This window comes from Piliocolobus tephrosceles, chromosome 15, assembly GCF_002776525.5.
Source record: "Piliocolobus tephrosceles isolate RC106 chromosome 15, ASM277652v3, whole genome shotgun sequence".
In the NCBI taxonomy this organism is placed as follows: domain Eukaryota; kingdom Metazoa; phylum Chordata; class Mammalia; order Primates; family Cercopithecidae; genus Piliocolobus; species Piliocolobus tephrosceles.
This window is the reverse complement of record NC_045448.1, coordinates 27,944,290-27,971,439: the sequence shown is the minus strand read 5'-3', so window position 1 is coordinate 27,971,439 and position 27,150 is coordinate 27,944,290. Positions and strand designations below refer to the sequence as shown.

The window sequence follows — 27,150 nt, the reverse complement described above, 5'->3', positions numbered from 1 at the left end:
TTTCAACTACAATGTGTAGTTCCTTAATCCTTCAAATGCTAAACTAAACTGTTAACTCTCTAGTTGCTCCTGTTATTGTTCAAAATAAAGCATATTTAATATAATTTACCTTACATGATGAACAGGGGTCATTCTTGTAAGAACAGATAGCCATTTTTTAAAAAGAGTGATATAGTTAGGGACATTTTAGGTGAATAGGCTACCTGTCCTTAAAATAAATGACACCAGGATACTGTACCTTTACAATCCTTGTTGCTTTTGATAGTTCTTTTCTACTTGCTATACACATATTTGTCTCATTTTGCTATAACTAATGTCACTGCAAATTCTAATCTTCAGTCAAGCATTATACAAAATTATCTAAATAAAATCTAAAGATGCCTCTATATGTCGTGTATAAAATAAAGCACATAGTCCTTATTTCAGCTATTTCACAAAATTTAGAAACCAGGATGGTAGGGGAAACCAGGGTTACTTTCGGTTTGTGACTATGTACCAAGTAATTTAAGGTGCAAGAAATTTGGGACATATATCCAACTACCAATTTATACAAACTGCAGTGGAACAAAGGAACATGTTAAACTATACCACAGAGATACAATCAGCACAATCTAGTCTGTGGTAATTTTCTAGGACAAATGGCCCTGTTTCTGCAGCTATAAATTGCAAAAAAGGGAGAAAAAAAAAAGATGGAGAAAACTAGTAAGTTAAAAAAGACTTGACATAACAATCGCAATGCATAGATCTTAATTAAAACAATTAGGAATTTGAACAGTGACTGGTTATTTGATGATGCTAGGGAATTACTGTCAATTTGTTCAGATAAGACAATGGTATTTCGGTTATGCTTTTTAAAAGATTTATCTTTTTGAGTATTATACTGAAATATTTACAGATGAAATGTCATAATATGTGGGGTTTCCTTCATACTACGATGCTAGGCAGTAAGTCAATAGGAGTATAGATGAAACAAGATTATGACGTGGCAATTATTGAAATGAGATCCATGGGGATTCATTATACAATACTCCAAAATAGAAAGCTTTTCAAATAAGGGAATTCTACAGTTGTAATTAATTTTGTTGTTTTCATTTCTGAAAATTATACCTAAGAATTATGATTGGATTTTTAAAATGGCTAGTTACAAATTTATAGCCATGACATGATGCTAAAAGTTAAACAAGGTATGCAATTAATCTTAATTGTTTAATCTGGCTTAAATTTTTATCAATTTTCAAAACTTCCTTAGTCCTTTATTCTAAATGTTATAAACATTTTAAAATGCATTGTTTCCTTGACAAAGAAAAATTTCACAGGGCATGTTGCAAAATAGCACAAAAATTTTTATCTCAAATTTAATACTTACAAATTTAAAAGCCCAAAATATACTAATAAAACAAAAGAAATGGACTTAAAGCTCTCTTCAAGAAGTCAAAATCCTTAGATTAACAGACAGTATTTCAATTATTTATGTTTAGTATGAAAAGGTTGACAATTACTATTACAGATTTTCTAATTCAGTAAAACACAACTAAGGTTGTCTATGATGTATTCACTATGAACTAGACAAGATACATACATAACATAAATCTATAGCTAATTCCAGAATTATTTCTATTCAGTTCTATTCATATAGCAATAAAAACATATGAACTCAAAAGTTTAAAATAGTTATCTTTTCCTGACTTGAAAATGCTTTTAATTTAATCTGTATAGATTTGCTGAATTTGGAGTAGAAACTACACAGTAGTTGAAAGTAAAATAAATGGTTAACTAATACATTAAATTAGTTTTAAATTAAAGTCAAATCTCATTGAGACACATTTTGCTTTTTAAAAATAATTCCCAGAGGTGCTACCTAGGCTAAAGTTCATGTTAACCTTGGAAACATCTTCAAATTACTAAAATAAACAAGTCTTTTAAAAATGTATCTTTAAGCCAGGCATAGAAGCGTGGTCCCAGCTACTCAGGAGGCTGAGGTGGGATCACCTAAGCCCAGGAAGTCGAGGCAGCAGTGGGTTGTGATTCTGCCGCCACACCTCCAGCCTAGGTAACAGAGTGAGACCCCATCTCTTAACAACAAAAAAAGTATCTTTAAACACACAAATTATATATAATTGTTATGTCAGTGTTTGTGCAAATTAATTTTTTAACCTCCTAAAGAATCACCCCCCTTTGATTTTAAAAAGTGACTGATAACCTCTAGTAAACTATTTTAGATACTTTAAGTAATTAGCTGTCCTTCTTTTAAAAATTCTATAATAATCCAGACTTTACTTTTCAATCTGGCTTCTTCATAAATGTTCTTGAAACATAGTCAAGAAACTGTGTCCAATGTGTTGAATGTTTTGTTTATAATAATGTTGTACTTCCATTTTTATAATCCTACCTACTTAAAAACATTCTTAAAATGTATACAAGATCTACTGAGTCATTGTCAATTCAAGGCTAGAAACCATCCTGTGGTTAAAGGATTACATCAAACCAGTGTAAGGGCTGAGCTGGCGTTTTCCTTTACAGGTTTAAATAGCTTGGCTCTCCAAAGCTTGTGTGGGGGCTGCCGTTTGGCATAAAATTCTCAGCAGGATGCAGATAATTTCTCTGAAAAATGTTTTTTAATGGCTAAGGGTTTTTTTTTTTTTTTTTTTTGCTTTTTAAAAATGTTAGAGAAAACATATATTAGAACCAGATTCAAAATTTATGAGACTATTCCTCTGTAATGTGCCCATTCCTGTAGATAACCCAAGTACAGCAGAGCAATTCCAATCCTAAAGACTTTAGTAAGCACAAAACCTCATTTCTATATGAGTTGAAAGATAAGCACAAAAGTCAAAACCAACTGCTTCGATTATAAAGGTAAACTTAGGGCTTCTTTGAAAATACATCCATGTGCCAAGTTCTCTCTGGTAATGATTATACGTTGCCCTTGGTCATTTTGGCCTCCACACCTCTGGTTTTCTTTCCATTTTTACATTCAAATATTACCATCTCTATTCCCTAAAATGGCCTTGTGAGATAGGTACTTATCAGTTTTATCAATAAATAAATACATAGATCCAGCATAATCCACCTAGTAATCAATAGAACTAAGTCTAGAATTCCGATCTGTCTCGCCCATATTCATTTTCAATACCTGTAGTTCTTGACTCTGGCTATAACACTATAATTGGCTTTGTTTGTTGTTTTTGAGACAGGGTCTCACTCTGTTGCTCAAGCTGGAGTGCTGTGGTACAATCTCAGCTCACTGCAGCCTCAACCTCCCTGGCTCAAACAATTCTCCCACTTCAGCCTCCCAAGTAGCTGCAATTACAGGTGCACGCCACCATACCTGGCTAATTTTTGTGTTTTTTTGTAGTGACAAGGTTTTGCCATGTTGCCCAGCCTTAGAATTGGCTTTCTAAAACCACTGATGCCTAGGTTCTACCTCAGACTAAATAAATAAATTGAAATCTTTGGGAGGTACGATCCAGCAATCAATATATTCCTGATTTCCCCATGAAATAATCACAGCACCACACAGCAATACAAGAAGAGAAATGTAGAAAGCAGGATGGCAGACACATGGTCAACATTAAATTATCTACTTGCAAAGCCAAGCTTTAATGTCATTTTCTTTTTTCACCCTACGGTCACCCACTTCCCCACTCCCAAATCAGTAAACACCAAGAAGTCACATAATTTTAATATTTGCCTACATGAAGTACATTGGGAACATAAATCCTAATAACCACCAAAAAGTATAAAACAATTCTAGCTAAAACACCCTCTAGATGATTTATAATTTTATACCCTCTTTAGCTACTGGCTCCCTTTATTATATTTTGTTGCCATTTACTCCTTTCTGCACCTCTATCTTCCAACTGAGATTTTTGTCTTTCATCTCCCTGAAGAATTAGTAAAGGTTTGCTAATGACGAAGTCTCTGCTTTTGTTTACTTGAAAATGGATTTATTTCACTGAAATTAGTCAAGAATCTTTCTGCTGGGTATAGGATTTTAAACAGTTATTTAGTTTATCACATTAAATATATCACTAAACTGTATTATATCTTCCATTAATGACATTAAGAAGTCAGCTAACAATCTAATGGTTGCTCTTTTGTTTTCTGTTTTTTGTTTGTTTGTTTTGTTTTTTTAGGTTTTTCTCCTTGTCTTTGGTTTTCTGTAATTTGCCATGATGTGTCTAGGAGTAAATTTCTTTGTAGATAGCCATCTTAGGATTAAGTGGACTACCTGAATCTGAGGAATTACATTGATTAATATTTTTATGCTGAATATACTTAGCTCTTTTTTTAAAAAAAACTTTATTGTAAAATATAACAAATATATGGACAAGTTCACAAAACAAAAATGAATACCTTGATTAATACTAATCACAGAAACAACATCTGTGAAACAGATGGCGCATATGTGCAAAGCTAAGCTTATCAGCACATTCTATTCCCCAGAGCAATACTGTTTACGGATACAATGACCTATATGAGGTAAGTCAAGACAAGTCTCAATTCCAAGACTTTGTGATACCAGACTTTCTCTTCTTTGGAACTTGGTATTGTGATGTTCACCTAGAAGTACTAGGAGATAAGAGCCTAATAATAATATCAGCTTGAGCAGAAGGCAGAGCAAAGCCCTGATGACATTGTTTAAACCCTAAAACTATTCACACCCCCAGCTAGTGCTTCCCCTGGTCTTTACTGTTATATGAACCAATACATTCTTTTTTTTTTTTTTTTCACCTGTTTGATTGTATTTTCTGTCACTTGCATCTCATCATGTTCTAACTGCTACAATTCATCATGTGATTGCCTTTCCTGAAGTAATTTCTTCTTCATTTGAACTTTGTTATTACCTTTCCGATATAGTTTGAATATATGTCCCCTCCAAGTCTCATGTTGAAATCTAACTCCCTGGAGGTGGGGCCTGGTGGGAGGTGTTTGGTACATAGGGGTGGGTCTATCCTCATGATAATGAGTGAGTTCTCACCCTGAATTCACATGAGATCTGATTGTTTGAAAAAGTGTGGCACCCCCTCCTCTCTCTCTTGCTCCTGCTCTCACTAGGTGACATGTCTACTTCCCCTGTGCCTTCTGCCATGATTGTAAGACCCCTGAGGCTCCTTCCAGAAGCAGATGCCAGCACCATGTTTCCTGTACAGCCTGCAGAACTGTGAGCCCAAATAGACTACTTTTCTTTATAAATTACTCAGTCTTACGTACTATTTAATAGCAACACAAGAACACACTTTCCTTTCTACCTTGTATCACAGTTCCAACCTGCCTTATAGCGTAACTGTCTGTAGCCATATTTTCTCCACTTCTAAAGTGTGAGCATGGAGCACAGTGCCTAAATATGAGGTATTCAATAAACAGGTATTGAAGAAACTATGAACGCAACAACGAATCATTGATTTGTGTTTCCCTTGCACCTAGTGCAAGCCTTAAATATAAAATAGACTCAATACATGTTTGTAGAAGGAATTAACTAACAAAAAGACAGGAATAATATCACAGGATGGCAGACATCAGTACATACACAAATGGCATCTTAAAATAATCCTTCCTGGTGACTAGAATGATCCATGTGGAAGTAGATAAGAGTTGAAGACATCAGTAAAATCATGTTTCCCTTAATATAGGTACAGACGGCTACACAGACAAATATTTATAGATACGCACATTTCCTTGCTCTGTGAGCTGAAAGGACCTAAATAAAAGCAATGACATCCCAGTAGCAACAATCACACCTAGCACTCACATACTGGTTTCTAAGACCTTTCTCCAATAAAAAGGACAAGGGCTCCTTGGAGAAATGACTGATACTAAGACTGGAGCAGGAAACTGACAAGATGAACCTAAATCATCTCATAGTGCCAGAAGGTAAGAAAATGCTACAAAAAAACAAACAAATAAACACACCTATAATGATGGGGGCATGTCAAAGGAATACAGGAACCAAGTGGAAGAACTTCCAGTGGCCAAAGCTGGAAGAATTTGAATAACAAAATAAATAACATAGTATCGGACTGTAACCCAAACTATAAAGTAAATATCTGCAAGTCCACACTGATTAAATAAATGACTGAATAAATTAATAAATGGAGAGAATAGACAAATCTCCCATGCAGTAGAATTCCAAATAATTTATGCAGACACTGCCCTCAAAGAGGGCATAACTCCCCACTTCTGTGGGTTGCACACAGTGAGACCCTTCAATAGTAAAGTATAAAAGGGGGAAAGAAGGAGTAGCCTTACAGTGTAGCAAACACTCCCTCAAGCCAAATGATTAAGGTTAACAATAGCGAAAAGTCATATCAATAGTATGTGACTATCAATATGACTTGATATGTGATGAAAATGGCTTTGTACCTCTGAGGTCTTTCTACCAAAGGGCCATAACCACAGCCTAAACATGAAAAAAAAAAACATCAGACAAATCCCAACTGACATTCTATAAAATACCTGACCAGTCACTCTCCAAAACCATCAAAGTTATCAAAAACAAGGAAAATATGAGAAACTGTCACAAGAGAAACCCAAACAGACATGAGGACTAAATGCAATGTGGAATCCTAGATAGGATCCTAGAATAGAAAAACGACATTGGGAAAAAATTTTTTAAATCTTAATAAAGTATATACTTTAGTTAATAATAATATATCAATACTGGTTTGTCAATTGTCACAAACATACCATAGTAATACAAGATATTAACAATAGGGGAAGCTGAATGTGGGGCACTCAGGAACTCTCTGCTCTCTGTACTGTCTTGGCAACAATTCCAGAAATCTAAAACAAAAACTCTAAAATTAAAACTTTATTAAAAAATAAATAGCCTTCCCTCAAAAGACCCTGTACACCAAGAGCACACAAAGCAAGCCAGTTGTAAGACTAGCCTTTGAAACAAGTGAAGAATATGAAATAATTAATTTAAAGATCCTGAGGGAATATAACCAAAAATCAACTGCACATTTTATTTAAATGTATAATAAAAGTCTGACTCATTATTATTATTATGCGGGAGTCTAAGTCTCTTTTTAAGTCTCTAAGGACTTGCTTTATGAATCTGGGTGCTCCTGTATTGGGTGCATATATATTTAGGATAGTTAGCTCTTTTTGTTGAATTGATACCTTTACCATTATGTAATGGCCTTCTTTGTCTCTTTTGATCTTTGTTGGTTTAAAGTCTGTTTTATCAGAGACTAGGATTGCAACCCCTGCTTTTTTTTGTTTTCCATTTGCTTTGTAGATCTTCCTCCATCCCTTTATTTTAAGCCTATGTGTGTCTCTGCACATGAGATGGGTCTCCTGAATACAGCACACTGATGGGTCTTGACTCCTTATTCAACTTGCCAGTCTGTATCTTTTAATTGGAGCATTTAGCCCACTTACATTTAAGGTTAATATTGTTATGTGTGAATTTGATCCTGTCATTATGATGTTAGCTGGTTATTTTGCTCGTTAGTTGATGCGGTTTCTTCCTAGCATCGATGGTCTTTACATTTTGGCATGTTTTTGCAGTGGCTGATACCAGTTGTTCCTTTCCATGTTTAATGCTTCCTTCAGGAGCTCTTGTAGGACAGGCCTGGTGGTGACAAAATCTTTCAGCATTTGTTTGTCTGTAAAGGATTTTATTTCTCCTTCACTTATGAAGCTTAGTTTGGCTGGATATGAAATTCTGGGTTGAAATCTCTTTTCTTTAAGAGTGTTGAATATTGGCCCCCACTTCTTCTGGCTTGTAGAGTTTCTGCTGAGAGATCTGCTGTTAGTCTGATGGGCTTCCCTTTGTGGGTAACCTGACCTTTCTCTCTGGCTGACCTTAACATTTTTTCCTTCATTTCAACTTTGGTGAATCTGACAATTACATGTCTTGGAGTCGCTCTTTTCGAGGAGTGTCTTTGTGGCATTCTCTGTACTTCCTGAATTTGAATGTTAGCCTGCCTTGCTAGGTTGGGGAAGTTCTTCTGGTTAATATCCTGAACAGTGTTTTCCAACTTGGTTCCATTCTCCCCGTCACTTTCAGGTACACCAATCAGAAGTAGATTTGGTCTTTTCACATAGTCCCATATTTCTTGGAGGCTTTGTTCGTTTCTTTTTACTCTTTTGTTCTCTAAACTTCTCACTTCATTTCACTCATTTGATCTTTGATCACTGATACCGTTTCTTCCAGTTGATCAAATCAGCCACTGAAGCTTGTGCATGCATCACGTAGTTCTCATGCCATGGTTTTCAGCTCCATCAGGTCATTTAAGGACTTCTCTACACTGGTTATTCTAGTTAGCCATTCGTCTAATCTTTTTACAAGGTTTTTAGCTTCTTTGCGATGGGTTCGAACATCCTCCTTTAGCTCGGAGAAGTTTGATCATCTGAAGCCTTCTTCTCTCAACTCGTCAAAGTCATTCTCAGTCCATCTTTGTTCCGTTGCTGGTGAGCAGCTGCATTCCTTTGGAAGAGAAGAGGTGCTCTGATTTTGAGAATTTTCAGCTTTTCTGCTCTGGTTTCTCCCCATCTTTGTGGTTTTATCTACCTTTGGTCTTTGATGATGATGACCTAGAGATGGGGTGTTGGTGTAGATGTCCTTTCTATTTGTTAGTTTTCCTTCTAACCATCAGGACCCTCACCTGCAGGTCTGTTGGAGTTTGCTGGAGGTCTACTCCAATCCCTGTTTGCCTGGGTATCACCAGCAGAGGCTGCAGAACAGCGAATATTGCAGAACAGCAAATGTTGCTGCCTGATCGTTCCTCTGGAAGCTTTGTCTCAGAGGGGCATCCAGCCGTGTGAGGTGTCAGTCAGCCCCTACTGGGAGATGCCTCCCAGTTAGGCTACTCGGGGGTCAGGGACCCACTTGAGGAGGCAGTCTGTCCGTTCTCAGATCTCAAAGTCCGTGCTGGGAGAACCACTACTCTCTTCAAAGCTGTCAAGACAGGGACACTTAAGTCTGCAGAAGTTTCTGCTGCCTTTTGTTCAGCTATGCCCTGCCTCCAGAGGTGGAGTCTACAGAGGCAGGCAGGCCTCCTTGAGATGCAGTGGGTTTCACTCAGTTCAAGCTTCCCGGCCAGTTTGTTCACCTATTCAAGCCTCAGCAATGGCGGGTGCCCCTCCCCCAGCTTCGCTGCCGCCTTGCAGTTTGATCTCAGACTGCTGTGCTAGCAATGAGCGAGGCTCCATCAGTGTGGGGCCCTCCAAGTCAGGCATGGGATATAATCTTCTGGTGTGCCATTTGCTAAGAGCATTGGAAAACTGCAGTATTAGGGTGAGAGTGACCCAATTTTCCAGGTGTCGTCTGTCATAGCTTCCCTTGGCGAGGAAAGGGAATTCCTTGACCCCTTGTGCTTCCCAGGTGAGGTGATGTCTCGTCCTGCTTTGGCTCTTGCTCGGTAGGCTGTACTCACTGTCCGACATGCCCCAGTGAGATGAACCTGGTACTTCAGTTGGAAATGCAGAAATCACCTGTCTTCTGTGTTGCTCACGCTGGGAGCTGTAGACTGGAGCTGTTCCTATTTGGCCATCTTGGAACCTCCCCTCCCTTATTTTCTTAAGAGAAACAAAGGTAAAAGCCCTGTTCACAGACACTAGTCTTAAAATAATGAATTAACAGATTTTTTTAGTAAGTTATTAACCATAACCAACTATTAGTTATTCGGGGTAAGCGGAAAGATGTTTCAGAATTCACAAGTAATGACCATTTCATTTAGATTCAAGTGGAACTTTCTATGAGTAATAAACAAAAATAAAGAAAAAGGACTGGTTTGAGGTACATCTTTTATCTTCCTGCAGAGGTACCAACAATCAGGAACAGATCAAAAGAACAGAAACCAATTTTAAAAGGTGCTTAAGTTAAATCTGTAATGTCAGAGGAAAAATGCTTATGATAATATATAAAGTTAAAAAAAAATGAAAAATGTAGACAAACATATGGCCATGTGGCATAGGCAGAAAAACACCAGAAATAAAAATCTACTAAACTGTGAATATTCATCTTTAACTCATTTAAGGTTATAGACCAGTTTTTCTTGGTACTTACTTGTATTTTGAATGCTTATTATTATTATTATTATTATTATTATTATTATTATCATTATTATTATTATTTTAAAATGCAGCTCTTTGAAGGGAGTGATGGAGAGAATAGGAGGTGACAAAGAGCAGATGGATGACGAGAGACGATCAACCAAAGACAATGGGTAATCTTCAAAACTGATTAAATAATTCCTCTGGATAAGCATTTTTTCTTTTCTTTTCTTGAGACTGAGTCTCGCTCTGTTGCCCAGGCTGGAGTGCACTGGCGCGATCTTGACTCACTGCAACCTCCACCTCCCAGGTTCAAGTGATTCTCCTGCCTCAGTCTCCTGAGTAGCTGGGATTACAGGTGCGTGCCACCACACCCAGCTAATTTTTATATTTTTAGTAGAGAGAGGGTTTCACCATGTTGGCCAGGCTTGTCTTGAACTCCTGACCTCATGATCCATCCGCCTCAGCATCCCAACGTGCTGGGATTACAGGCATGAGCCACTGTACCTGGTCCCGGATAAGCATATTCTTGAACTGCAATGGTTTATACTCAACTCAGTACCTCATTTTCCCATAAGCTGTTTTACAAATTCAATAGAGTAAATCAAAACCGGCAACATTTGCTAAATGTTATATTTGCCATTGGATTTCAAAAAATAACTTGGTTTGCCTTTTTTTCATTTGTCTTAGGAGAGTGAATGTTTTTAATATACCTTGTTTGTGCTTTCAAGGTGCTCTGTTTTTCTACAACTATGCTTTTAAAGCCTTGTTTGTAACACATGCTTTCAAATTATATGTGTATGCATATGTGTATATATTAATACTCTTCTTAATCTATAATAGCAACAACTTTGGAAAACAGATGAAATCATAAATCATAATTTTGAACCAGGGTTCTTCCACTGTCTTCCTTTAGGAAGTGTATTTTTTAAAAAACAATATCAACTTTCTTCCTACCTCATAAAACGTTTCCCTGGATGATGAAATAGACATGATAGAAATACAGTAGATTTTAGTTCAACACATAAACCAGTTCTCCACCAAAATTTCTAGTAATTTTCTCATATTCTCTTGGGTCATTTACTGATGATGCATCCTTTGATTACAAGCTGCATTCAACTCGAGAGAACCAGAGATGCCATGCTAAATAATGTTTTATTTCTACCTTAGGAATATATATATTGGAAGTTAATATCTAGGTTTTCATAAAAAAGGAAGAAGGACAGTTATCTTCATTTTATTAATTTATGTTATTGAACATTTTATTAATATCAAACATTTTAATTATTAATGATTAATTTTATTAATTCTGTATTCTTACCAAGGTGTAACACATGTACATTGTATTTTATAATCTGCTGAAGTCTCTTGTACTTTTGCTTTGAAAGTAAATTTTAAAATTATATGTTCTCAAAATATAACAGAGAGGACTTCCAGGTGGGATGAAGTAGCTCTGTACAGATCAGCACTCTCAATAAGAACAACTAGAAAGCTAAATAAAATACAGAAATCTATTTGAAGGCATTTGCTATCTATGGAAGCAATGAGAACTGGGAGGCTGAGAATCAAGAGGAGAAAACCTCAGGGAGAGGAGCTGATGTCTGCAGCTGCTTTTACCCTGGGGACATTTGCAAATTTAGGGTACAGGAGGGGGGCTGAGAATCCAGGCTAGGCACAGTCACAAAACTGCTGCTGAGGCTTAGAGAAACCATTGGAACTTTTTGGCAGAGTGTTGAGAGACCTCAAACATGCAGCCAGTTCCCCTCAAGACTGATGACTTCTGGGGGAGCCCAGGTCAAGAAGCTAAAAATTAAGAAAACGCCTGTGAAAAGCAGAGCAAAGCAATCAGTAGTCTTGTAAGACAACATTTAGAATTTGAGATCCACACTGCTTGTGTGTTTAAATATTTGATAAACGACAGAGAACTCTATTCTAAAGTATGTTGTGGGACAAGGCACTTAGAATTGTTTAGGAACACTGGCCACTCCACTCTTAGTAAAACCCTGAAGAGCCCTATCCCAGAACAGAAGTGAACCAGAAGTAAACAGACTCTTACCAAAGCCATAAACTAGCTTCGACTCAGCAAAATCCCCGACTGGATTAAAATGACCAACCAATCACATCAGCCTATGCCTCTATCAGAGGGGACAGTAAACCCTCTCTCTGGAAGAAGACTGCGTTATCTGGAGTCTCTATAGTTTTTTAACTGGAATGCCTGACATTCACTCAAAACTACCAGAAACACCAAAAACAGAACCACACGATCAATAACCAAAAAAAAAAGCAAACAAAACACACGCAAAAAAATCAAAGGATATTACAGATATTAAAATTAGCTCACATGGACTGGAAAATAAATATGATTAACACAGGCAAGAAAGTAGAGAAAGCCATTTAGAATACAGATGAAAAGATAAATTAACCAGGTAACTGGAATGTATAGAAAATAATCAAATAGAATTGTAGAACTGAAGAACATATTCTCTAAAATTAGGAACTCATGAAGGACCAAGTGCGGTGGCTCATGCCTGTAATCCCAGCACTTCAGGAGGCCGAAGCGGGTGGATCATGAAGTCAGGAGATCGAGACCATCCTGGCTAACACGGTGAAACCCCGTCTCTACTAAAAATACAAAAAATTAGCCGGGCGTGGTGGCGGGCGCCTGTAGTCCCGGCTACTCGGGAGGCTGAGGCAGGAGAACAGCATGAACCTGGGAGGTGCCACTGCACTCCAACCTGGGTGACAAAGCAAAACTCTGTCTCAAAAAATAAATAAATAAATAAACAAACAAACAAACTGGAAGATAAGTTTGGCATTATCTAGTTGTGCTATTCATTCATGTATTGCCTCTCATCTCCCAAAGCCACTCTGCTTTACCCTGTTGATGCAGTGGGGGCCAGACCCTGTAAACATTTCTCTTCTGCCAGTGGGTGCACTGTTCAGCTTGTCAACAGAGAGTGATGGAGGGACAGTGCAAGGCAAAGCAGAGGGAGGAGCTTCTTACCCTGGTTCTGTGTACTTTCCTCCTTGCTCCCATGGTGCAGCTGCCAGAGCCATGCAGGAGACCCTATTAGTGCTCATCCTCCAGCCTGTTTCACTGAAACCAGCCCATTTCCACTTTGCCAGCTCTGGCTTACCAGCACCCAGTAGGCCACCTGCACCAATTCTGGCCCACAGCACCCCCAGTGAAGGTCTTCATCTTCCCGTAGCCTGCAGCCACACCCTCTCCAACAAGGAGGTGGGAATCTCAGCTGTGATGGGGCATGACGGGGGAAAGGGACTTCAAAGTTTGTTCCTCTCCCTTAGCCCTAGAATAGCTGCTCCCTACAACTGCTAGTCTTGCATTCTTTAGAGATCTCCTTTACCCCTTTAGGTAAATAATTCTCTATATTAAATTTTCCCTATTCAAATTACTGCTATGGTTTCTATCTCCTGACTGGACCCTGACTGATAAACTAATAAAGCTGAGAAACCTCAAACTGTCCTATCATCTATACTATCTGACCCAGCAAGTCCACTCTTCAATATATACCCATCAGGAATGGATATATGTGCATTAACCAAGACATGTACAAGAATGTTCGTAGTAGCAATATTCACAAGAGCAAAAAAACTGAAAATAACCTAAGTGTCAATCAAGAGTAGAACGGATACACTGTGGTATGCTCATACATAGAATACTAGCAGCAATGAGCATGAACAACAACCAAAGTAACTACACGGATGACACTCACAAATAAATATTGAGTGAAAGAAGACAAGCACATGGTTGGATTTCATTTGTATGAAGATAAAAAAGAGGCAAAAATAATGATGACAACATAAGTCAGCATAGTGTTAACTCTGAGGCAAGGTGGTCATAGTGATGGAACACTACATGAGTGAGGCTTCTGGATAGTGGAAATATCATTTCTTGATCTATGTGCTACTTACACAGGTGTGTTTACCATTTGGAAATTCACCATGCTATACATGTGATTTGTACACTCTTCTGTATAAATGTTATTTGTCAGTTAACCAGGTATATTTTATATATATTATTCATAAAAAATCAAGTAATATGTTTCCAAGTCCCTAGTACTTACCACACATACCTGAATATGGTCCTGAATATGGTAAAGTGTCCCTCTCCATGTTCCCACAGTGCTCTGTGTGTATCCCTCTATCTCCACACTTGTCACTCTGTGCTGTAATTCTGCTTACTTATCTGTCTTGAGCACTATGTCCAGCTTCAGGGCTAAGGACAAATGTTTTACAGATCTCAAATGAGGCATCAAATGGAGATTTGAAAAATGAGAGAACATTCTATTTTAAAATATGTTGTAGGCCAAGGCTCTTAGAAGTGTCTAGGCATCGAGCACCATCCATCTGGATAGCGTTTTTCAAGTGTGTGACATGCAGTCCACTTCAGCTTAGTGCATTCTTTGTATATATTTTGTGTACACTGGGGATGGGAACTATTTTGCAAGGACACATTCAGAAGATGTCCTTCTGTAGGTAGCACAGTGAAGAGCAGAGGAGGAAAAGTGACAAGGTGTTGGTACTCTTACATTCTATGCAAGCAGAACAGTCACTGAAGGACTCATATAACCAGTGACTAATACCTGCAGTAACATTAGGTTCACTACCCTGAAGATGTTGTCCCAAACACTAAAGTACCCTCAGCTTCCTCAAACCAGGAAGTCAGATAGCAATGGTTTCCAATCTACTATAATTGCAACATGCTTTTCTCATTTAAATTTATGATCCACCCTTCCTCCTTTATGCAACTTTATTTTAAGTTAAAGTGAATTATCATTATTACTTTGGGGGTAAAGAATTTCATAATATCCTTTGAGGGAGCTGAACATACCACAGGGTGTTGCAAAACAAAGGCTGAAAATCACTGTTTCAGAGGTTCTGTTAACTGATTTTTATCCCTCCAAATTTCTCTAAAACTAAATTTTTTTCCACTTTTTAAAATTTTAATCTAAGGCATATTTTCTAGTCCTGGAAAGTTGCAAGTCCCTTAAGGGATACAGAACCTTAAAGGAAATCTGTTCATCTAACAAGCATGTATTGTATACCCCTGCAAACCAGGCACTCTTCAAATTACCAGGATACAGCAGTGAACAAATCCCACTCTCTCCTGAAGCTGCCATTCCAGTGAAAAGACAAGGACGACTCATTATCCCAGTTTGCCTGGGACTGCCCTTTTTTTAACTCTGAATGTCCTGCATTCCAGGAAACCCCTCAGTCCAGGGCAAACCAAGGCAGCTGGTCACCCTGGCAGAGACAGACACCAAACAAGCAACCAAAAATCATCAAATGGTGATAGGTGCTTTGAAGAAAATAGACAATGACAAAGATGACAGTGTACTGAAGAGTGTATTGCTATTTTGCACAAGGATGTCAGGGAAAGCCTCTCTGATATAATGACACTTCAAGAAAGGGCAGAACAAGTCATTCAGGTAAGTGGAGGAAGGGTTACAGGTAGAGTGAATAAAAGCGGTCAATAGCAAATGAAAAGGCCCTAAGGTGGGAGAATATTTGGAATGTCTGAGGAATGGCAAGGATGCCTCTGTGGCTGGAAAGGGCTAAGCAAGGAGCAAAAGAGAAGAAGTTCAAGTTAAAGAAGCAATTGGGTGACAGCTATAGCATAACCTACCCATCACTTAACTTCTTCTTGATTATTTTAATCCCACAATTCCAACTTACAATAATTTTCCTTTTTTATTATAATGGAGACTCTGTCTTAATTTACTGAAGATCCTCTCTTCTCACATCATATATTGTATGTGAAAAACACTATTTATCCCATAGCATTGCTTTTGTTTCAATTATTCAACATTTAATTATATTCTACCTGTGTTTGCTTTTAGATATCTGTATCTTACCTCCCTAAAATTTATGGATGGATTGATTGAGATACAGGGTACTAAGATTACAAGGCATAAGCCACTGCACCCAGCCATCTCCCTAAAATTTAGACTTCTTGAGGTCAAGTTCCATATTGAATCATATTCAATGCACAGTATGCAAGCAATAAATACAAATAGATTTGACTCTTTGTGTTTTGTTTATTTTTATGCTCAGAATAAAGAACTCTTACAACTGAACAATAAAAGACAACCCAATTTTTAAATGGGCAAAGGATCTGAATAGACATTTCTCCAAGGAATATATACAAATAGCCAATAGGCACATGAAAAGATGCTCAGTATCACTAGCCATCAAAAAAGCACAAATCAAAACTACAATGCGATACCACTCCATTTGTGGGTATGAGATAACACTTCATACCCACTAGGATGGCTATAATCAAAAAGACATAATAGCAAGTGTTGCTGAGAATGTGGAGAAACTGAAACACTCATACACTGCTGGTAAGAATGTAAAATGCCACAGCCACTTTTGAAAACAGTTTGGTATTTCCTCAAAAAGTTAAACACAGAGTTACCATTTGACCCTGCAATTCCATTCCTAGATATACATCCAAGATAAATAAAAATATCCACACAACAGTAGTTATAATAGCTAAAACATGGCAACAACCTGCAGGTCCATCAACTGATGAATGGATAAATAAAATGCAGTATATGCACACGATGTAATTGTATTTGGCAAAAAGAAAATAAAACAGAAATACATGCTTCATTGAAAACAATATGCTAAGTCAAAGAGGTCAGTAACAAAGGACAACATATTGTATGATTCCATTTATATGTAATGTCCAGAATAGGCAAATCCATAGAGACAAACTGCAGATAAGTTGCTACTTTGGGTGGTGGTGGATCAGGGTGGAAATATAGGGAAGTGACTGCTAATAAGTTTAAGGTTTCTTTTTGGGATTATGACAATGTTCTAAATTTGTAGTGATAGATGCAAGGTGCACAATTCCATGAACATACTAAAAACCATTGAATTACACACTTCAGGTGAATTGTATGGCATATAAATTGTCGCAATAAAGCTCTTATTTAAAAAAACTTTTGAGCTGTCTCCAGAATGGAAAATGATACTTCACTGGAAATAATGTTAAGCAAAGGCAAACAGTCTTCTGTTGGAAACATTACTATAAAAGATGGATTTAATCAGTGGTTCCAGTAACAGTTCAGAGTAATCATAAAAATAGCCCAGAGAATTTAACATGTTTTTGGGCTCCCCAAAGAATATAATTCAGTAGGTCCAGTAATCTGTATTGTTAAAAGGCTTTTCAATTCATTTTAATGTATATCTAGAATTGGGAACCACTGGACCATTAATGTCCTAACTCAATAATTTTATGAGAGTTTATCTTTGCTATCTATGAGATACCTCTCTATCTAGTATTTTCCATTTATCTGAAAATCTCGAGTTCCTTAATGGAACTCACCTCCCTAAATGAAGAATCTGAGTTTAGGAAGAGGTGGCCTCATTGGATGGATCACAGCACATCACATATTCCTATTAACCTTATGTGTGTCCTTTACTTAAGCTATCTCAAATCCTTTTTTTTCCAGAAACGATTTGATTTAAATAAATTGAATAAATAAAAGATTACATATATTACATATATTCTCTAAAACTACATTTCTCAAACTGAGACACACTGAAGAGTCCTTTTTTCTCAAATATTAATAATATATTTTGTTTTTAAAATATAGGTATATTATAGAATCAAATATACAATTTTCATGAATTTTTAAGATAAAACCCAGAAACTTCAAAGAAATTCCACATTTGCCACAGGAACTAGTTTAGACTACACTCCCAGGTTCTAAGGGTATATACTCATGCCCTTCTGCAAGGCATACTTCAGGAAAAATCCAAGAAATCTAGCCATTCTGTTCCACTCCATGGGTGATGAAATACCCCTTCATTCAGAATCACATGTAAGCTAGTCAGGTTATTAGTGATTGTGCTCTGAGCACTTCAAGAAGGGGAAAAATGTCTGAACTGGATCCAGGAATTAACCCAAAATCTGTTAACAAGTGAGTGAAAAATCTTTCAGAGGCAAGCTACACTCAGAGAAATGTCTGCTGGGGATCAGGCCTTGTAGTTAATCTGTTTAGTGGTTTAATCAGACAACAATAAACATCAAGTGCAATCTCCAGAACTATTTGGACATCACCCAGCTAGTGGAGAGTACACTCTGGTTGCTTATCTGGGCTTGCTCAGCCCACTGATTCATGAAGAAGCCCTGGGTAGTCTACCCAAAGCCGTAGATGAACTATCACTGAAGAGAAGGTACTCCCTTAGATTTGCAATCTTTCACTTAGATCTAGTGCTTTGATTTTTTGGCTGTTCTTTTTCAGCTAATTTCTCAAAACATTTGTGATAACTTCACTCAGGGACTAAACATCTTAAAAGTGGTGTTATAATATCAGGTCTGACACAGAATTATATAAATCTAGGTCAATTTACTCAATATTAAAAAAGAAGAGTTGAATAAAATGAATCTTAAGATCCTTTCTAGCATTTAAATTCTACACTTACACAATACTTGCCAATATTAAAGATATGTGCTATGAATTTTAAATGCAATTTCAAAAAAAGAAGTTGTAAACATGACTTTTTTATTCTTTCCATTACGCTGTTTCTTCTTGCATCACTGAAAGGGAAGCCCTTTCTCCCTCCACTGAAATTTTACAACCATCCTCAATTCTGGTCTTCGATCTCTCCTTATTCCATTATATTGACCACATTGCCATTAGATGATTCTCCCTTCATCATTTCCTTCAATGGCTCCTAGCCCAGCATTCAATGTGCTCCACAGTCTTCTTCCAATTTACCTTTCTAACCTTGTCTATCCCTTCCTTATACTGACTTACATTTCAGCAAACCTGTCAGTGCCTTCTGAAATACATTAGACAAATCCTAGCTTCTTCCAGTGTGCTTATGTCATTCCCCCAGTGTGCTTATGTCATTCCCCCACCTGAAATACTCTCTGTCATACCTCCCACTTTTGTTCCATTCTTCAAGAATGACTACAAGTCTCGCCTCAACTACAAAGCTTTTTCTGACCACCTTCTTTGAATTCCTGAGGCACTTCCTGTAATACATCTTTAGCATCTGGCATATGCTACCCTTCTCTGGGCAGATTTAATACAGAAGAGGTCTGTGGTAACATTTCTGTGTCATTTTTTTTCCACGTAAGACTCTCAGCTTTAATACAAGGTGAATATATAACACACAGCAACTAAAGGGGCCATCTTGAACTCAGATTACAGCTCATGTGCAATTATTAGAAACTTCACCACAAATCCACCTTCCTCTTGCCAACAATATTTTTACAGCTATGTTCTAATGTTTGAGCCAATACTTTAGGTTTAGGTTACTACTTCCTGTTTAATACCTTTAAAGGGCAAGAGTTCAAAGTCAGTCATCAAAACTTTTAATTATAAAACTTGAACAAGACAAAAAATTTCCAGAAAACAAAACTAAGAGTATAGTTTTGAATAACAATAAAACCTCTTCTAGTATAGGTATCACATCAAACTCAAATTTGAGAAGAAATTAAAAGAGACAGTTTGTCTGGTCAGAACCATTTAAACAAAATGGCACGTTTTTCTCCATCTGCCATGCAAAACACACAACTTTTACTAAAGCACATGTGCTCCAACAAGTACCACCACCCTTTCCCTAATGGTGACTATTTCTGCTTTAATTCCAGAAACATTTTATTTCAACTATAAAGTTTCTGGTGTTGCTTGATAAAGAACACTTAATCTGGTCTTTACCCTTCTGATAATAATACTGAGATACTGAGATAATGTGGATACAAGTCCAAATTTGCCACTTTCACTCTATATAAAAACGTCTTCTTGAAGAGCCAAGAAACACTCTCCTAACGAGGCCTGTAATGAAGTGTTAGTAAACATTAGAAAATTGATTGCAGGCATGAAATACTATGTTAAAACAAAGAAAATGTTTTCAATACTTCTCTTTAAACTGAAGTAAAAATAATTCAACCAATATGCTAGAGACTTTCATTAATTAGAAATACCCTAAAACTAAACAGCAATGAAAAAAAATCTCTTATTTAACTATTTTGGCACATAAAGAGTTCCATCTACTTCACAGGACAGAGAAAAGAGGGGTGGGAAAAATGCAGATGTGTGACAAATCTATCTATTAAGCAATTGCTGAAAGCCAATTTTGTTTTCCCTTCCCCAAAGAAAGATCATTCAAGCAAGTCTGCAGGACTCACCTGCAAAGCTGAGGGGTCTGGCAGGAATTCAACATCCTCTCCAAAGATAAAATCGGGAGGCAGTTCTGGGTATTGGGCATTGAAAATGATATCCCCTGAAATAAAAGAAAATGACAGGTCCTTTTTATTTCCTTTCTAAGTATGAATATTCTGAAGACTGTATCAGAAAAACTTCTAAAACAAATTTACATTAGTTTCAGAAAAACATTTAAAAAGCACTTTCTGGATGCTTACAATTTAACTAATAAACTAGTATCTTTTTTTTTTTTTTGGAGACAGGATCTCACTTTGTCACCCAGACTGGAGTACAAAGGTGTCATCTTGACTCACTGCAGCCTCGACCTTCCAGGCTCAAGGGATTCTCCCATCACAGCCCCCCAAGGAGCTGAGACTACAGGAACATGCCACCATGCCCAGCTAATTTTTGAATTTTTATTAGAGATGGGGTTTCACCATGTTGTGCAGGCTGGTCTCAAACTCCTGAGCTTAAGCGATCAATCCACCTCAGTCTCCCAAAGTGCTGGAATTATAGGTGCGAGCCACTATCCCAGGTCTGCTATCCTTTTTTAATTTAACATCTACAACATGCAATCAAAAAAGCTTTATCTCCAAGTACACTATGAATGTAAATATCCAAGTAGAAAAGTAGAAGCAGCCACATCCACAATATGTGCTGATTATTTTTACAGGAAACATTACTGTCCAATTACTGCCTGCTAATTAATAAGCCTTTATGAAGACTGATTCTGTATAGACACAGTCCTCGCCTTGCAGAAATTAAACATACATACCTTTGGTATACTGGAAAGAACATTTGGCTTATAGTTCACAAAAACTTAGATTTATATCCACAAGGTGTCTTCATTATTTATTAGCTCAAGTGATCTTGAGCAAGTTTTAACTTCTTTAGAATTCAGTTTCTTCATTAGTAAAAGGGAGATACAATAGTACTAATGTCACAGATTTGTTGTGAGAATAAAAAGAGATGGCATGCCTAGCAGTTTCCAGCATGTAGTAAGTTCTCAACATGTGATAATGGGAGTATTACTGTTGTTTTGATACATAAGACAAATTTACAAAGTCTCATTAGCAAATTCACGTTGCAAGTTCTTCTACCTGTTTCTTTTCTGAATCCTTCTGTAGCTCCCTTTTTTTCCTCTGGTCATCCCAAGAATCAGCTCTTATCATTATGCTAATACTAACATGTAAATTAGTTTATCGACCATCTAACACACATACTGAGTTGTAATGTATAAAAATATGTATACTTGTGTACATATACACAACCTCTGTACATGTACGTACATACAGCTTTATCAGTCCAATCATTTTTACTGCTCAAACAATAATATCTATAAAATTATATCCAAATATAAACATTCAAACTTCAGTTCTCATTTGAGTCCTTAAATCTCTATGCACTAGGCATTTCAATGTCAAACTCAGCAAGTCTAAAACGTTATCATGACTGTCCCTTTTCTCACTCCCCTCACTCCCTGATTCCATGCTAAAACTTCAGTGTCATCTTCAACCTCTCATACACCCTGTATACTCTTAGAAAACAAGTCATCTCAATTTTTCCTCCAAAATGTCACTCAGATGGATTTTTCCTACTGTTAACAGCCCCTTCCAGGCCCAGATCACCTAGTCCATACATTCACTCATCCACTGAATAAATACTTGAACTTTGCCATAGGAACTATGGTAGGCTCTAAAGATCAAACAAACAAACCAACCCTGCTATTAAAAGCTGACAGACTAAAGAAGTTCAATCATTATCATATCTTTTAAAATGGTCTCCTAATACAAGCTACCCTCCAGTCCATAATACATATTATCATCAAGTAAATATTCTTAATGTGCTATTTTGTCCCAACACTTCCTAACTCAAGAAACTTAAATGATACTCTAATATCAAATGGAGTAAAAGCAAACATTTCAAACTGATATCCACCCTTCTCTTTATCTACAAGCCTGTCTTTTCTTCCAGTCAATATGATCTGCTCAATGCCCTCCAAATACTATGACACCAACTGCTATAATATCTCTCTCCTTGCTCAGGTCTTACCATCCTTTATGAACCCACTAAATTGTCTCTTGTATGAAGCCTACCCTAATAAATCCAGAACACACAGATCATTGTTACTTCTGAAATTAAAATCCTGATTAGTTATGCCATTCACCTGAGTATTTAGTTGTAGTCTTATATTGTTTTATTGCTCTATTAATTTTAAAAAATCATAATAAACACAAGCTACCTGTGAGATACTGTGACATGCTGTGTCAATACAAAGATAATTATCCTCAAGGAGCTCATGTTTAGTGAGAGATATAAGACATAGACCCAGAACCACAAATACCCAGCAATACAAGGTAAGTACATATAACTGAACTTCCTAATTAAATTGTAAGCATCCAGAGAACAAACATGTTTTTATACTTGTTTAATGTTTCTGACAGGGCAGAGTACAGTACAAATAGAATATATTCAATAAACACTCAATAAATTAAAGAAATTCCATTCTCTGAACTGAATGTCTTAAGTGTTGAAAAAAGTCTTCAGTGAAGAAGAAGGCATAGCAACAAACATATGAAAAAATGCTCAACATCACTCACTATCAGGGAAATGCAAATCAAAACCACAATACGGTTATCACGTTACTCATGCGAGAACGGCCATAATTAAAAGAATCAAAAAAATATTAATAATAGATGTTGGCGGGGATGTGGTGAAAGGGGACACTTTTACACTGCTGGCGGGAATGTAAACTCATACAACCACTATGGAAAACAGTGTGGAGATTCCTTAAAAGAACTAAAAGTAGAAATACCATTTGATCCACAACCCCACCACTGGGTATCTACCTGGAGGAAAAGGAGTCATTATACAAAAAAGATACTTGCATACGCATGTTTATAGCAGCACAATTCACAATTGCAAAACTATGGAACCAGCCCAAATGCCCATCATTCAACAAGTGGATAAAGAAATTGTAATTACACACACACACACATACACACACACACACACACACATACACACACACCATGGAATACTACTCAGCCATAAAAAGGAACAAAATAATGGCATTTGCAGCAACCTGGATGGAACTGGAGACCATTATTCTAAGTAAAGTAACTCAGGAATGGAAAACCAAACACTGTATGTTCTCACACATAAGTGGGAGCTAAGCTTTGAAGACACAAAGGCGTAAGAATGATATAATGGACTTTGGGGACTTGAGGGAAAGGGTGGAAGGAGGTGAAGGACAAAAGACTACATACTGAATACAGTCTATACTGCTCCGGTGATGGGTGCACCTAAATCTCAGAAATCACCACTAAAGAACTTATTCATGTAACCAAACACCACCTGTTCCCCAAAAACCTACTGGAATAAAAAATAAAAATAAAATAAAATGTGAGAAATGCAACACACATAACAAACTAAAAATAAAATATATTTTTATTTAAAAAAAGAAGAAGGCATAGCAAAGTCACTCCTGGAGCTTTCTGTAGGGAAGAAATTTAAACAAGAAAATGTATCCTTCAGAAGACAGGTATAAAATTAAATTAGCAACAGTAGTACAACCACCATCTCTCACCCTACCCACTATCATCATCTCAGACGATCAACTGTATCGGCAATAAATTATAATTCAAAAGTTAATGCCTAACTATAAGGCATTAACTCAAGCCTTGGCTGAAAAGCAAAAGTAGAGATAATATGAATGTCCTGATTACTCATTCTTTCAAATATACGCAGCAAGCATATTCTTTAGGAAGGAACATACTTTAGAGATCTGTTTGTAAAAGTCCTATACTTGGCTTACTTTACTTACTTTAAGAAAAAAAATCAAAAACTTAACAGAGCAAAGATATCACAGTTTTGAAAAATGCCAATCTAGGATCTATTGTGCCTTGACATTCTAAAAATAAATAACATGCTAAATTCCAATAAAAGAAATTTTATCACTTTTGCTACTATAGAAGAATGGCTGCATTTTCAAGTTCACAAAGGAACACTGTTAGTAATAAATATTTCCAAACTGTTAAACATTGAAAAAATCTACTTAAAGGATATGCATTCTGGTTGATTCTATTCAACATTATACTAGAGGCTCTAGCAAGAACAATTTGGCAAAAAACAAAACAAGACAAAACAAAAGATACAAAATGTATCTACAGTGGAAAAAAGCAAAACTATCTCTACTCACAGATGACATAAATCTTGCATGTAAAAAATCCTAATGAATCCACACAAACAATGAGAACTAATACACAGCTTCAGCAAGGTTGCCAGATACAAGATAAATGTACAAAAATCAACTGCATTTCTGTACAACAGTAATTAACGATCCAAAAATAATTTTCTTAAATTCCATTTACAATGAGATCAAAAAGAACAAAATACTTAGAAATAAACTTAACAAAAGAAGTATAAGAAGTGTACACTAACAACTATACAACATTGTTGGAAGAAATTAAAGAAGGCCTAAATAAATGGAAAGACATCTCAAGTTTGTCTACTAGAAGACTTACTGTTGTGAAAAAGGCAACACAGGCCGGGCGCGGTGGCTCAAGTCTGTTATCCCAGCACTTTGGGAGGCCGAGGCGGGCGGATCACGAGGTCAGGAGATCGAGACCATCCTGGCTAACACGGTGAAACCCCGTCTCTACTAAAAAATACAAAAATCTAGCCGGGCGAGGTGGCGGGCACCTGTAGTCCCAGCTACTCGGGAGGCTGAGGCAGGAGAATGGCGTAAACCCGGGAGGCGGAGCTTGCAGGGAGCCGAGATCCGGCCACTGCACTTCAGCCTGGGCGACAGAGCGAGACTCTGTCTCAAAAAAAAAAAAGGCAACACAACCCAAGTTGATCTGTAGATCCCATACAATCCCTACCAAAGCCCTAGCTGGACTCTTTGGAGAAATTGACAAGCCAATCCTAAAAATCATATGAAAATGCAAGAGATCCAAATAGCCAAAGAAATATTTAAAAGTAATTTGCAGGCCTTCTCAATTATAAAAGTTGTTACAAGCTACAGCAATGAAGACAATGTCATGCTGGAATATGGATAGGAATACAGATCAATGGAATAGAATTCAGAGTCCATAAATAAACTTTCAAATTTATGGCCAACTGATTTTTGACAAGGGTGCCAAGACAATTCATTGGGGCAAAAAAGTATTTTCATCATCTCACACTCATTAGAAGAGCTACTATCAAACAAAAAAATAACAAGGGTGGGTGAGGACATAAAGAAATTGGGAAGATGGCCGAATAGGAACAGCCCCAGTCTCCATCTCCCAGCGTGGCGACACAGAAGACCGGTGATTTCTGCATTTTCAACTGAGGTACTGGGGTCATCTCACTCGGGAGTGCCGGACAATCCGTGCGGGTCAGCCGCTGCAGCCTGACCAGCGAGAGCTGAAGCAGGGCGAGGCATCACCTCCCTGGGAAGCGCGAGGGGGAAGGGAGTCCCTTTTCCTAGCCAGGGGAACTGAGACACACAACACCTGGAAAATCGGGTAACTCCCACCGCAATACTGCGCTGCAACACCGGCACACCGGAGAATATATCCCACACCTGGCCGGGAGGGTCCCACGCCCACGGAGCCTCTCTCCTTGCTAACACAGCAGTCTGCGGCAATCTAACCGCAAGGCAGCAGCGAGGCTGGGGGAGGGGCGCCCGCCATCGCTGAGGCTTAAGTAGGTAAATAAAGCCTCTGGGAAGCTCAAACTGGGTGGAGCCCACAGCAGCTCAAGGAAACCTGCCTGTCTCTGTAGACTCGGCCTCTGGGGACAGGGCTCAGCTAAAGGAGCAGAAGCCGGTGCAGACGCGAACGACTCTGTCTGACAGCTTTGAAGAGAGCAGTGGATCTCCCAACACGGAGGTTGAGATCTGAGAAGGGGCAGTCTGCCTGCTCAAGTGGGTCCCTGACCCCTCAGTAGCCTAACTGGGTGACATCCCCCACTAGGGGCAGTCTGACACCCCACACCTCACAAGGTGGAGTACACCCCTGAGAGGAAGCTTCCAAAGCAAGAATCAGACAGGTGCACTCGCTGTTCAGCAATATTCTATCTTCTGCAACCTCTGCTGCTGATACCCAGGCAAACAGGGTCTGGAGTGGACCTCAAGCAATCTCCAACAGACCTACAGCTGAGGGTCCTGACTGTCAGAAGGAAAACTATCAAACAGGAAGGACACCTATACCAAAACCCCATCAGTACGTCACCATCATCAAAGACCAGAGACAGATAAAACCACAAAGATGGGGAAAAAGCAGGGCAGAAAAGCTGGAAATTCAAAAAATAAGAGCGCATCTCCTCCTGCAAAGGAGCACAGCCCATCGCCAGCAACGGATCAAAGCTGGTCAGAGAATGATTTTGATGAGATGAGAGAAGAAGGCTTCAGTCCATCAAACCTCTCAGAGCTAAAGGAGGAATTACGTACCCAGCGCAAAGAAACTAAAAATCTTGAAAAAAGAGTGGAAGAATTGACAGCTAGACTAATTAATGCAGAGAAGGTCATAAACGAAATGACAGAGATGAAAACCATGACGCGAGAAATACGTGACAAATGCACAAGCTTCAGTAACCGACTCGATCAACTGGAAGAAAGAGTATCAGCGATGGAGGATCAAATGAATGAAATGAAGCGAGAAGAGAAACCAAAAGAAAAAAGAAGAAAAAGAAATGAACAAAGCCTGCAAGAAGTATGGGATTATGTAAAAAGACCAAATCTACGTCTGATTGGGGTGCCTGAAAGTGAGGGGGAAAATGGAAACAAATTGGAAAACACTCTACAGGATATCATCCAGGAGAACTTCCCCAACCTAGCAGGGCAGGCCAACATTCAAATTCAGGAAATACAGAGAACGCCACAAAGATACTCCTCCAGAAGAGCAACTCCAAGACACATAATTGCCAGATTCACCAAAGTTGAAATGAAGGAAAAAATCTTAAGGGCAGC

General features: G+C 37.8%; 1 protein-coding gene across 4 annotated transcripts in view; it reads right to left on the bottom strand.

Moving 5' to 3' along the window:
• Positions 1–27,150, bottom strand: part of BABAM2 (BRISC and BRCA1 A complex member 2) — a 454,732-nt gene that overhangs the window by 331,323 nt on the left and 96,259 nt on the right. For all 4 annotated transcript variants that reach the window (XM_023217257.2, XM_023217259.2, XM_023217258.1 and 1 more), the window contains exon 4: positions 20,177–20,271. In XM_023217257.2, the coding sequence (XP_023073025.1) occupies positions 20,177–20,271 (95 nt within the window). The remainder of the gene's footprint in view (positions 1–20,176; positions 20,272–27,150) is intronic.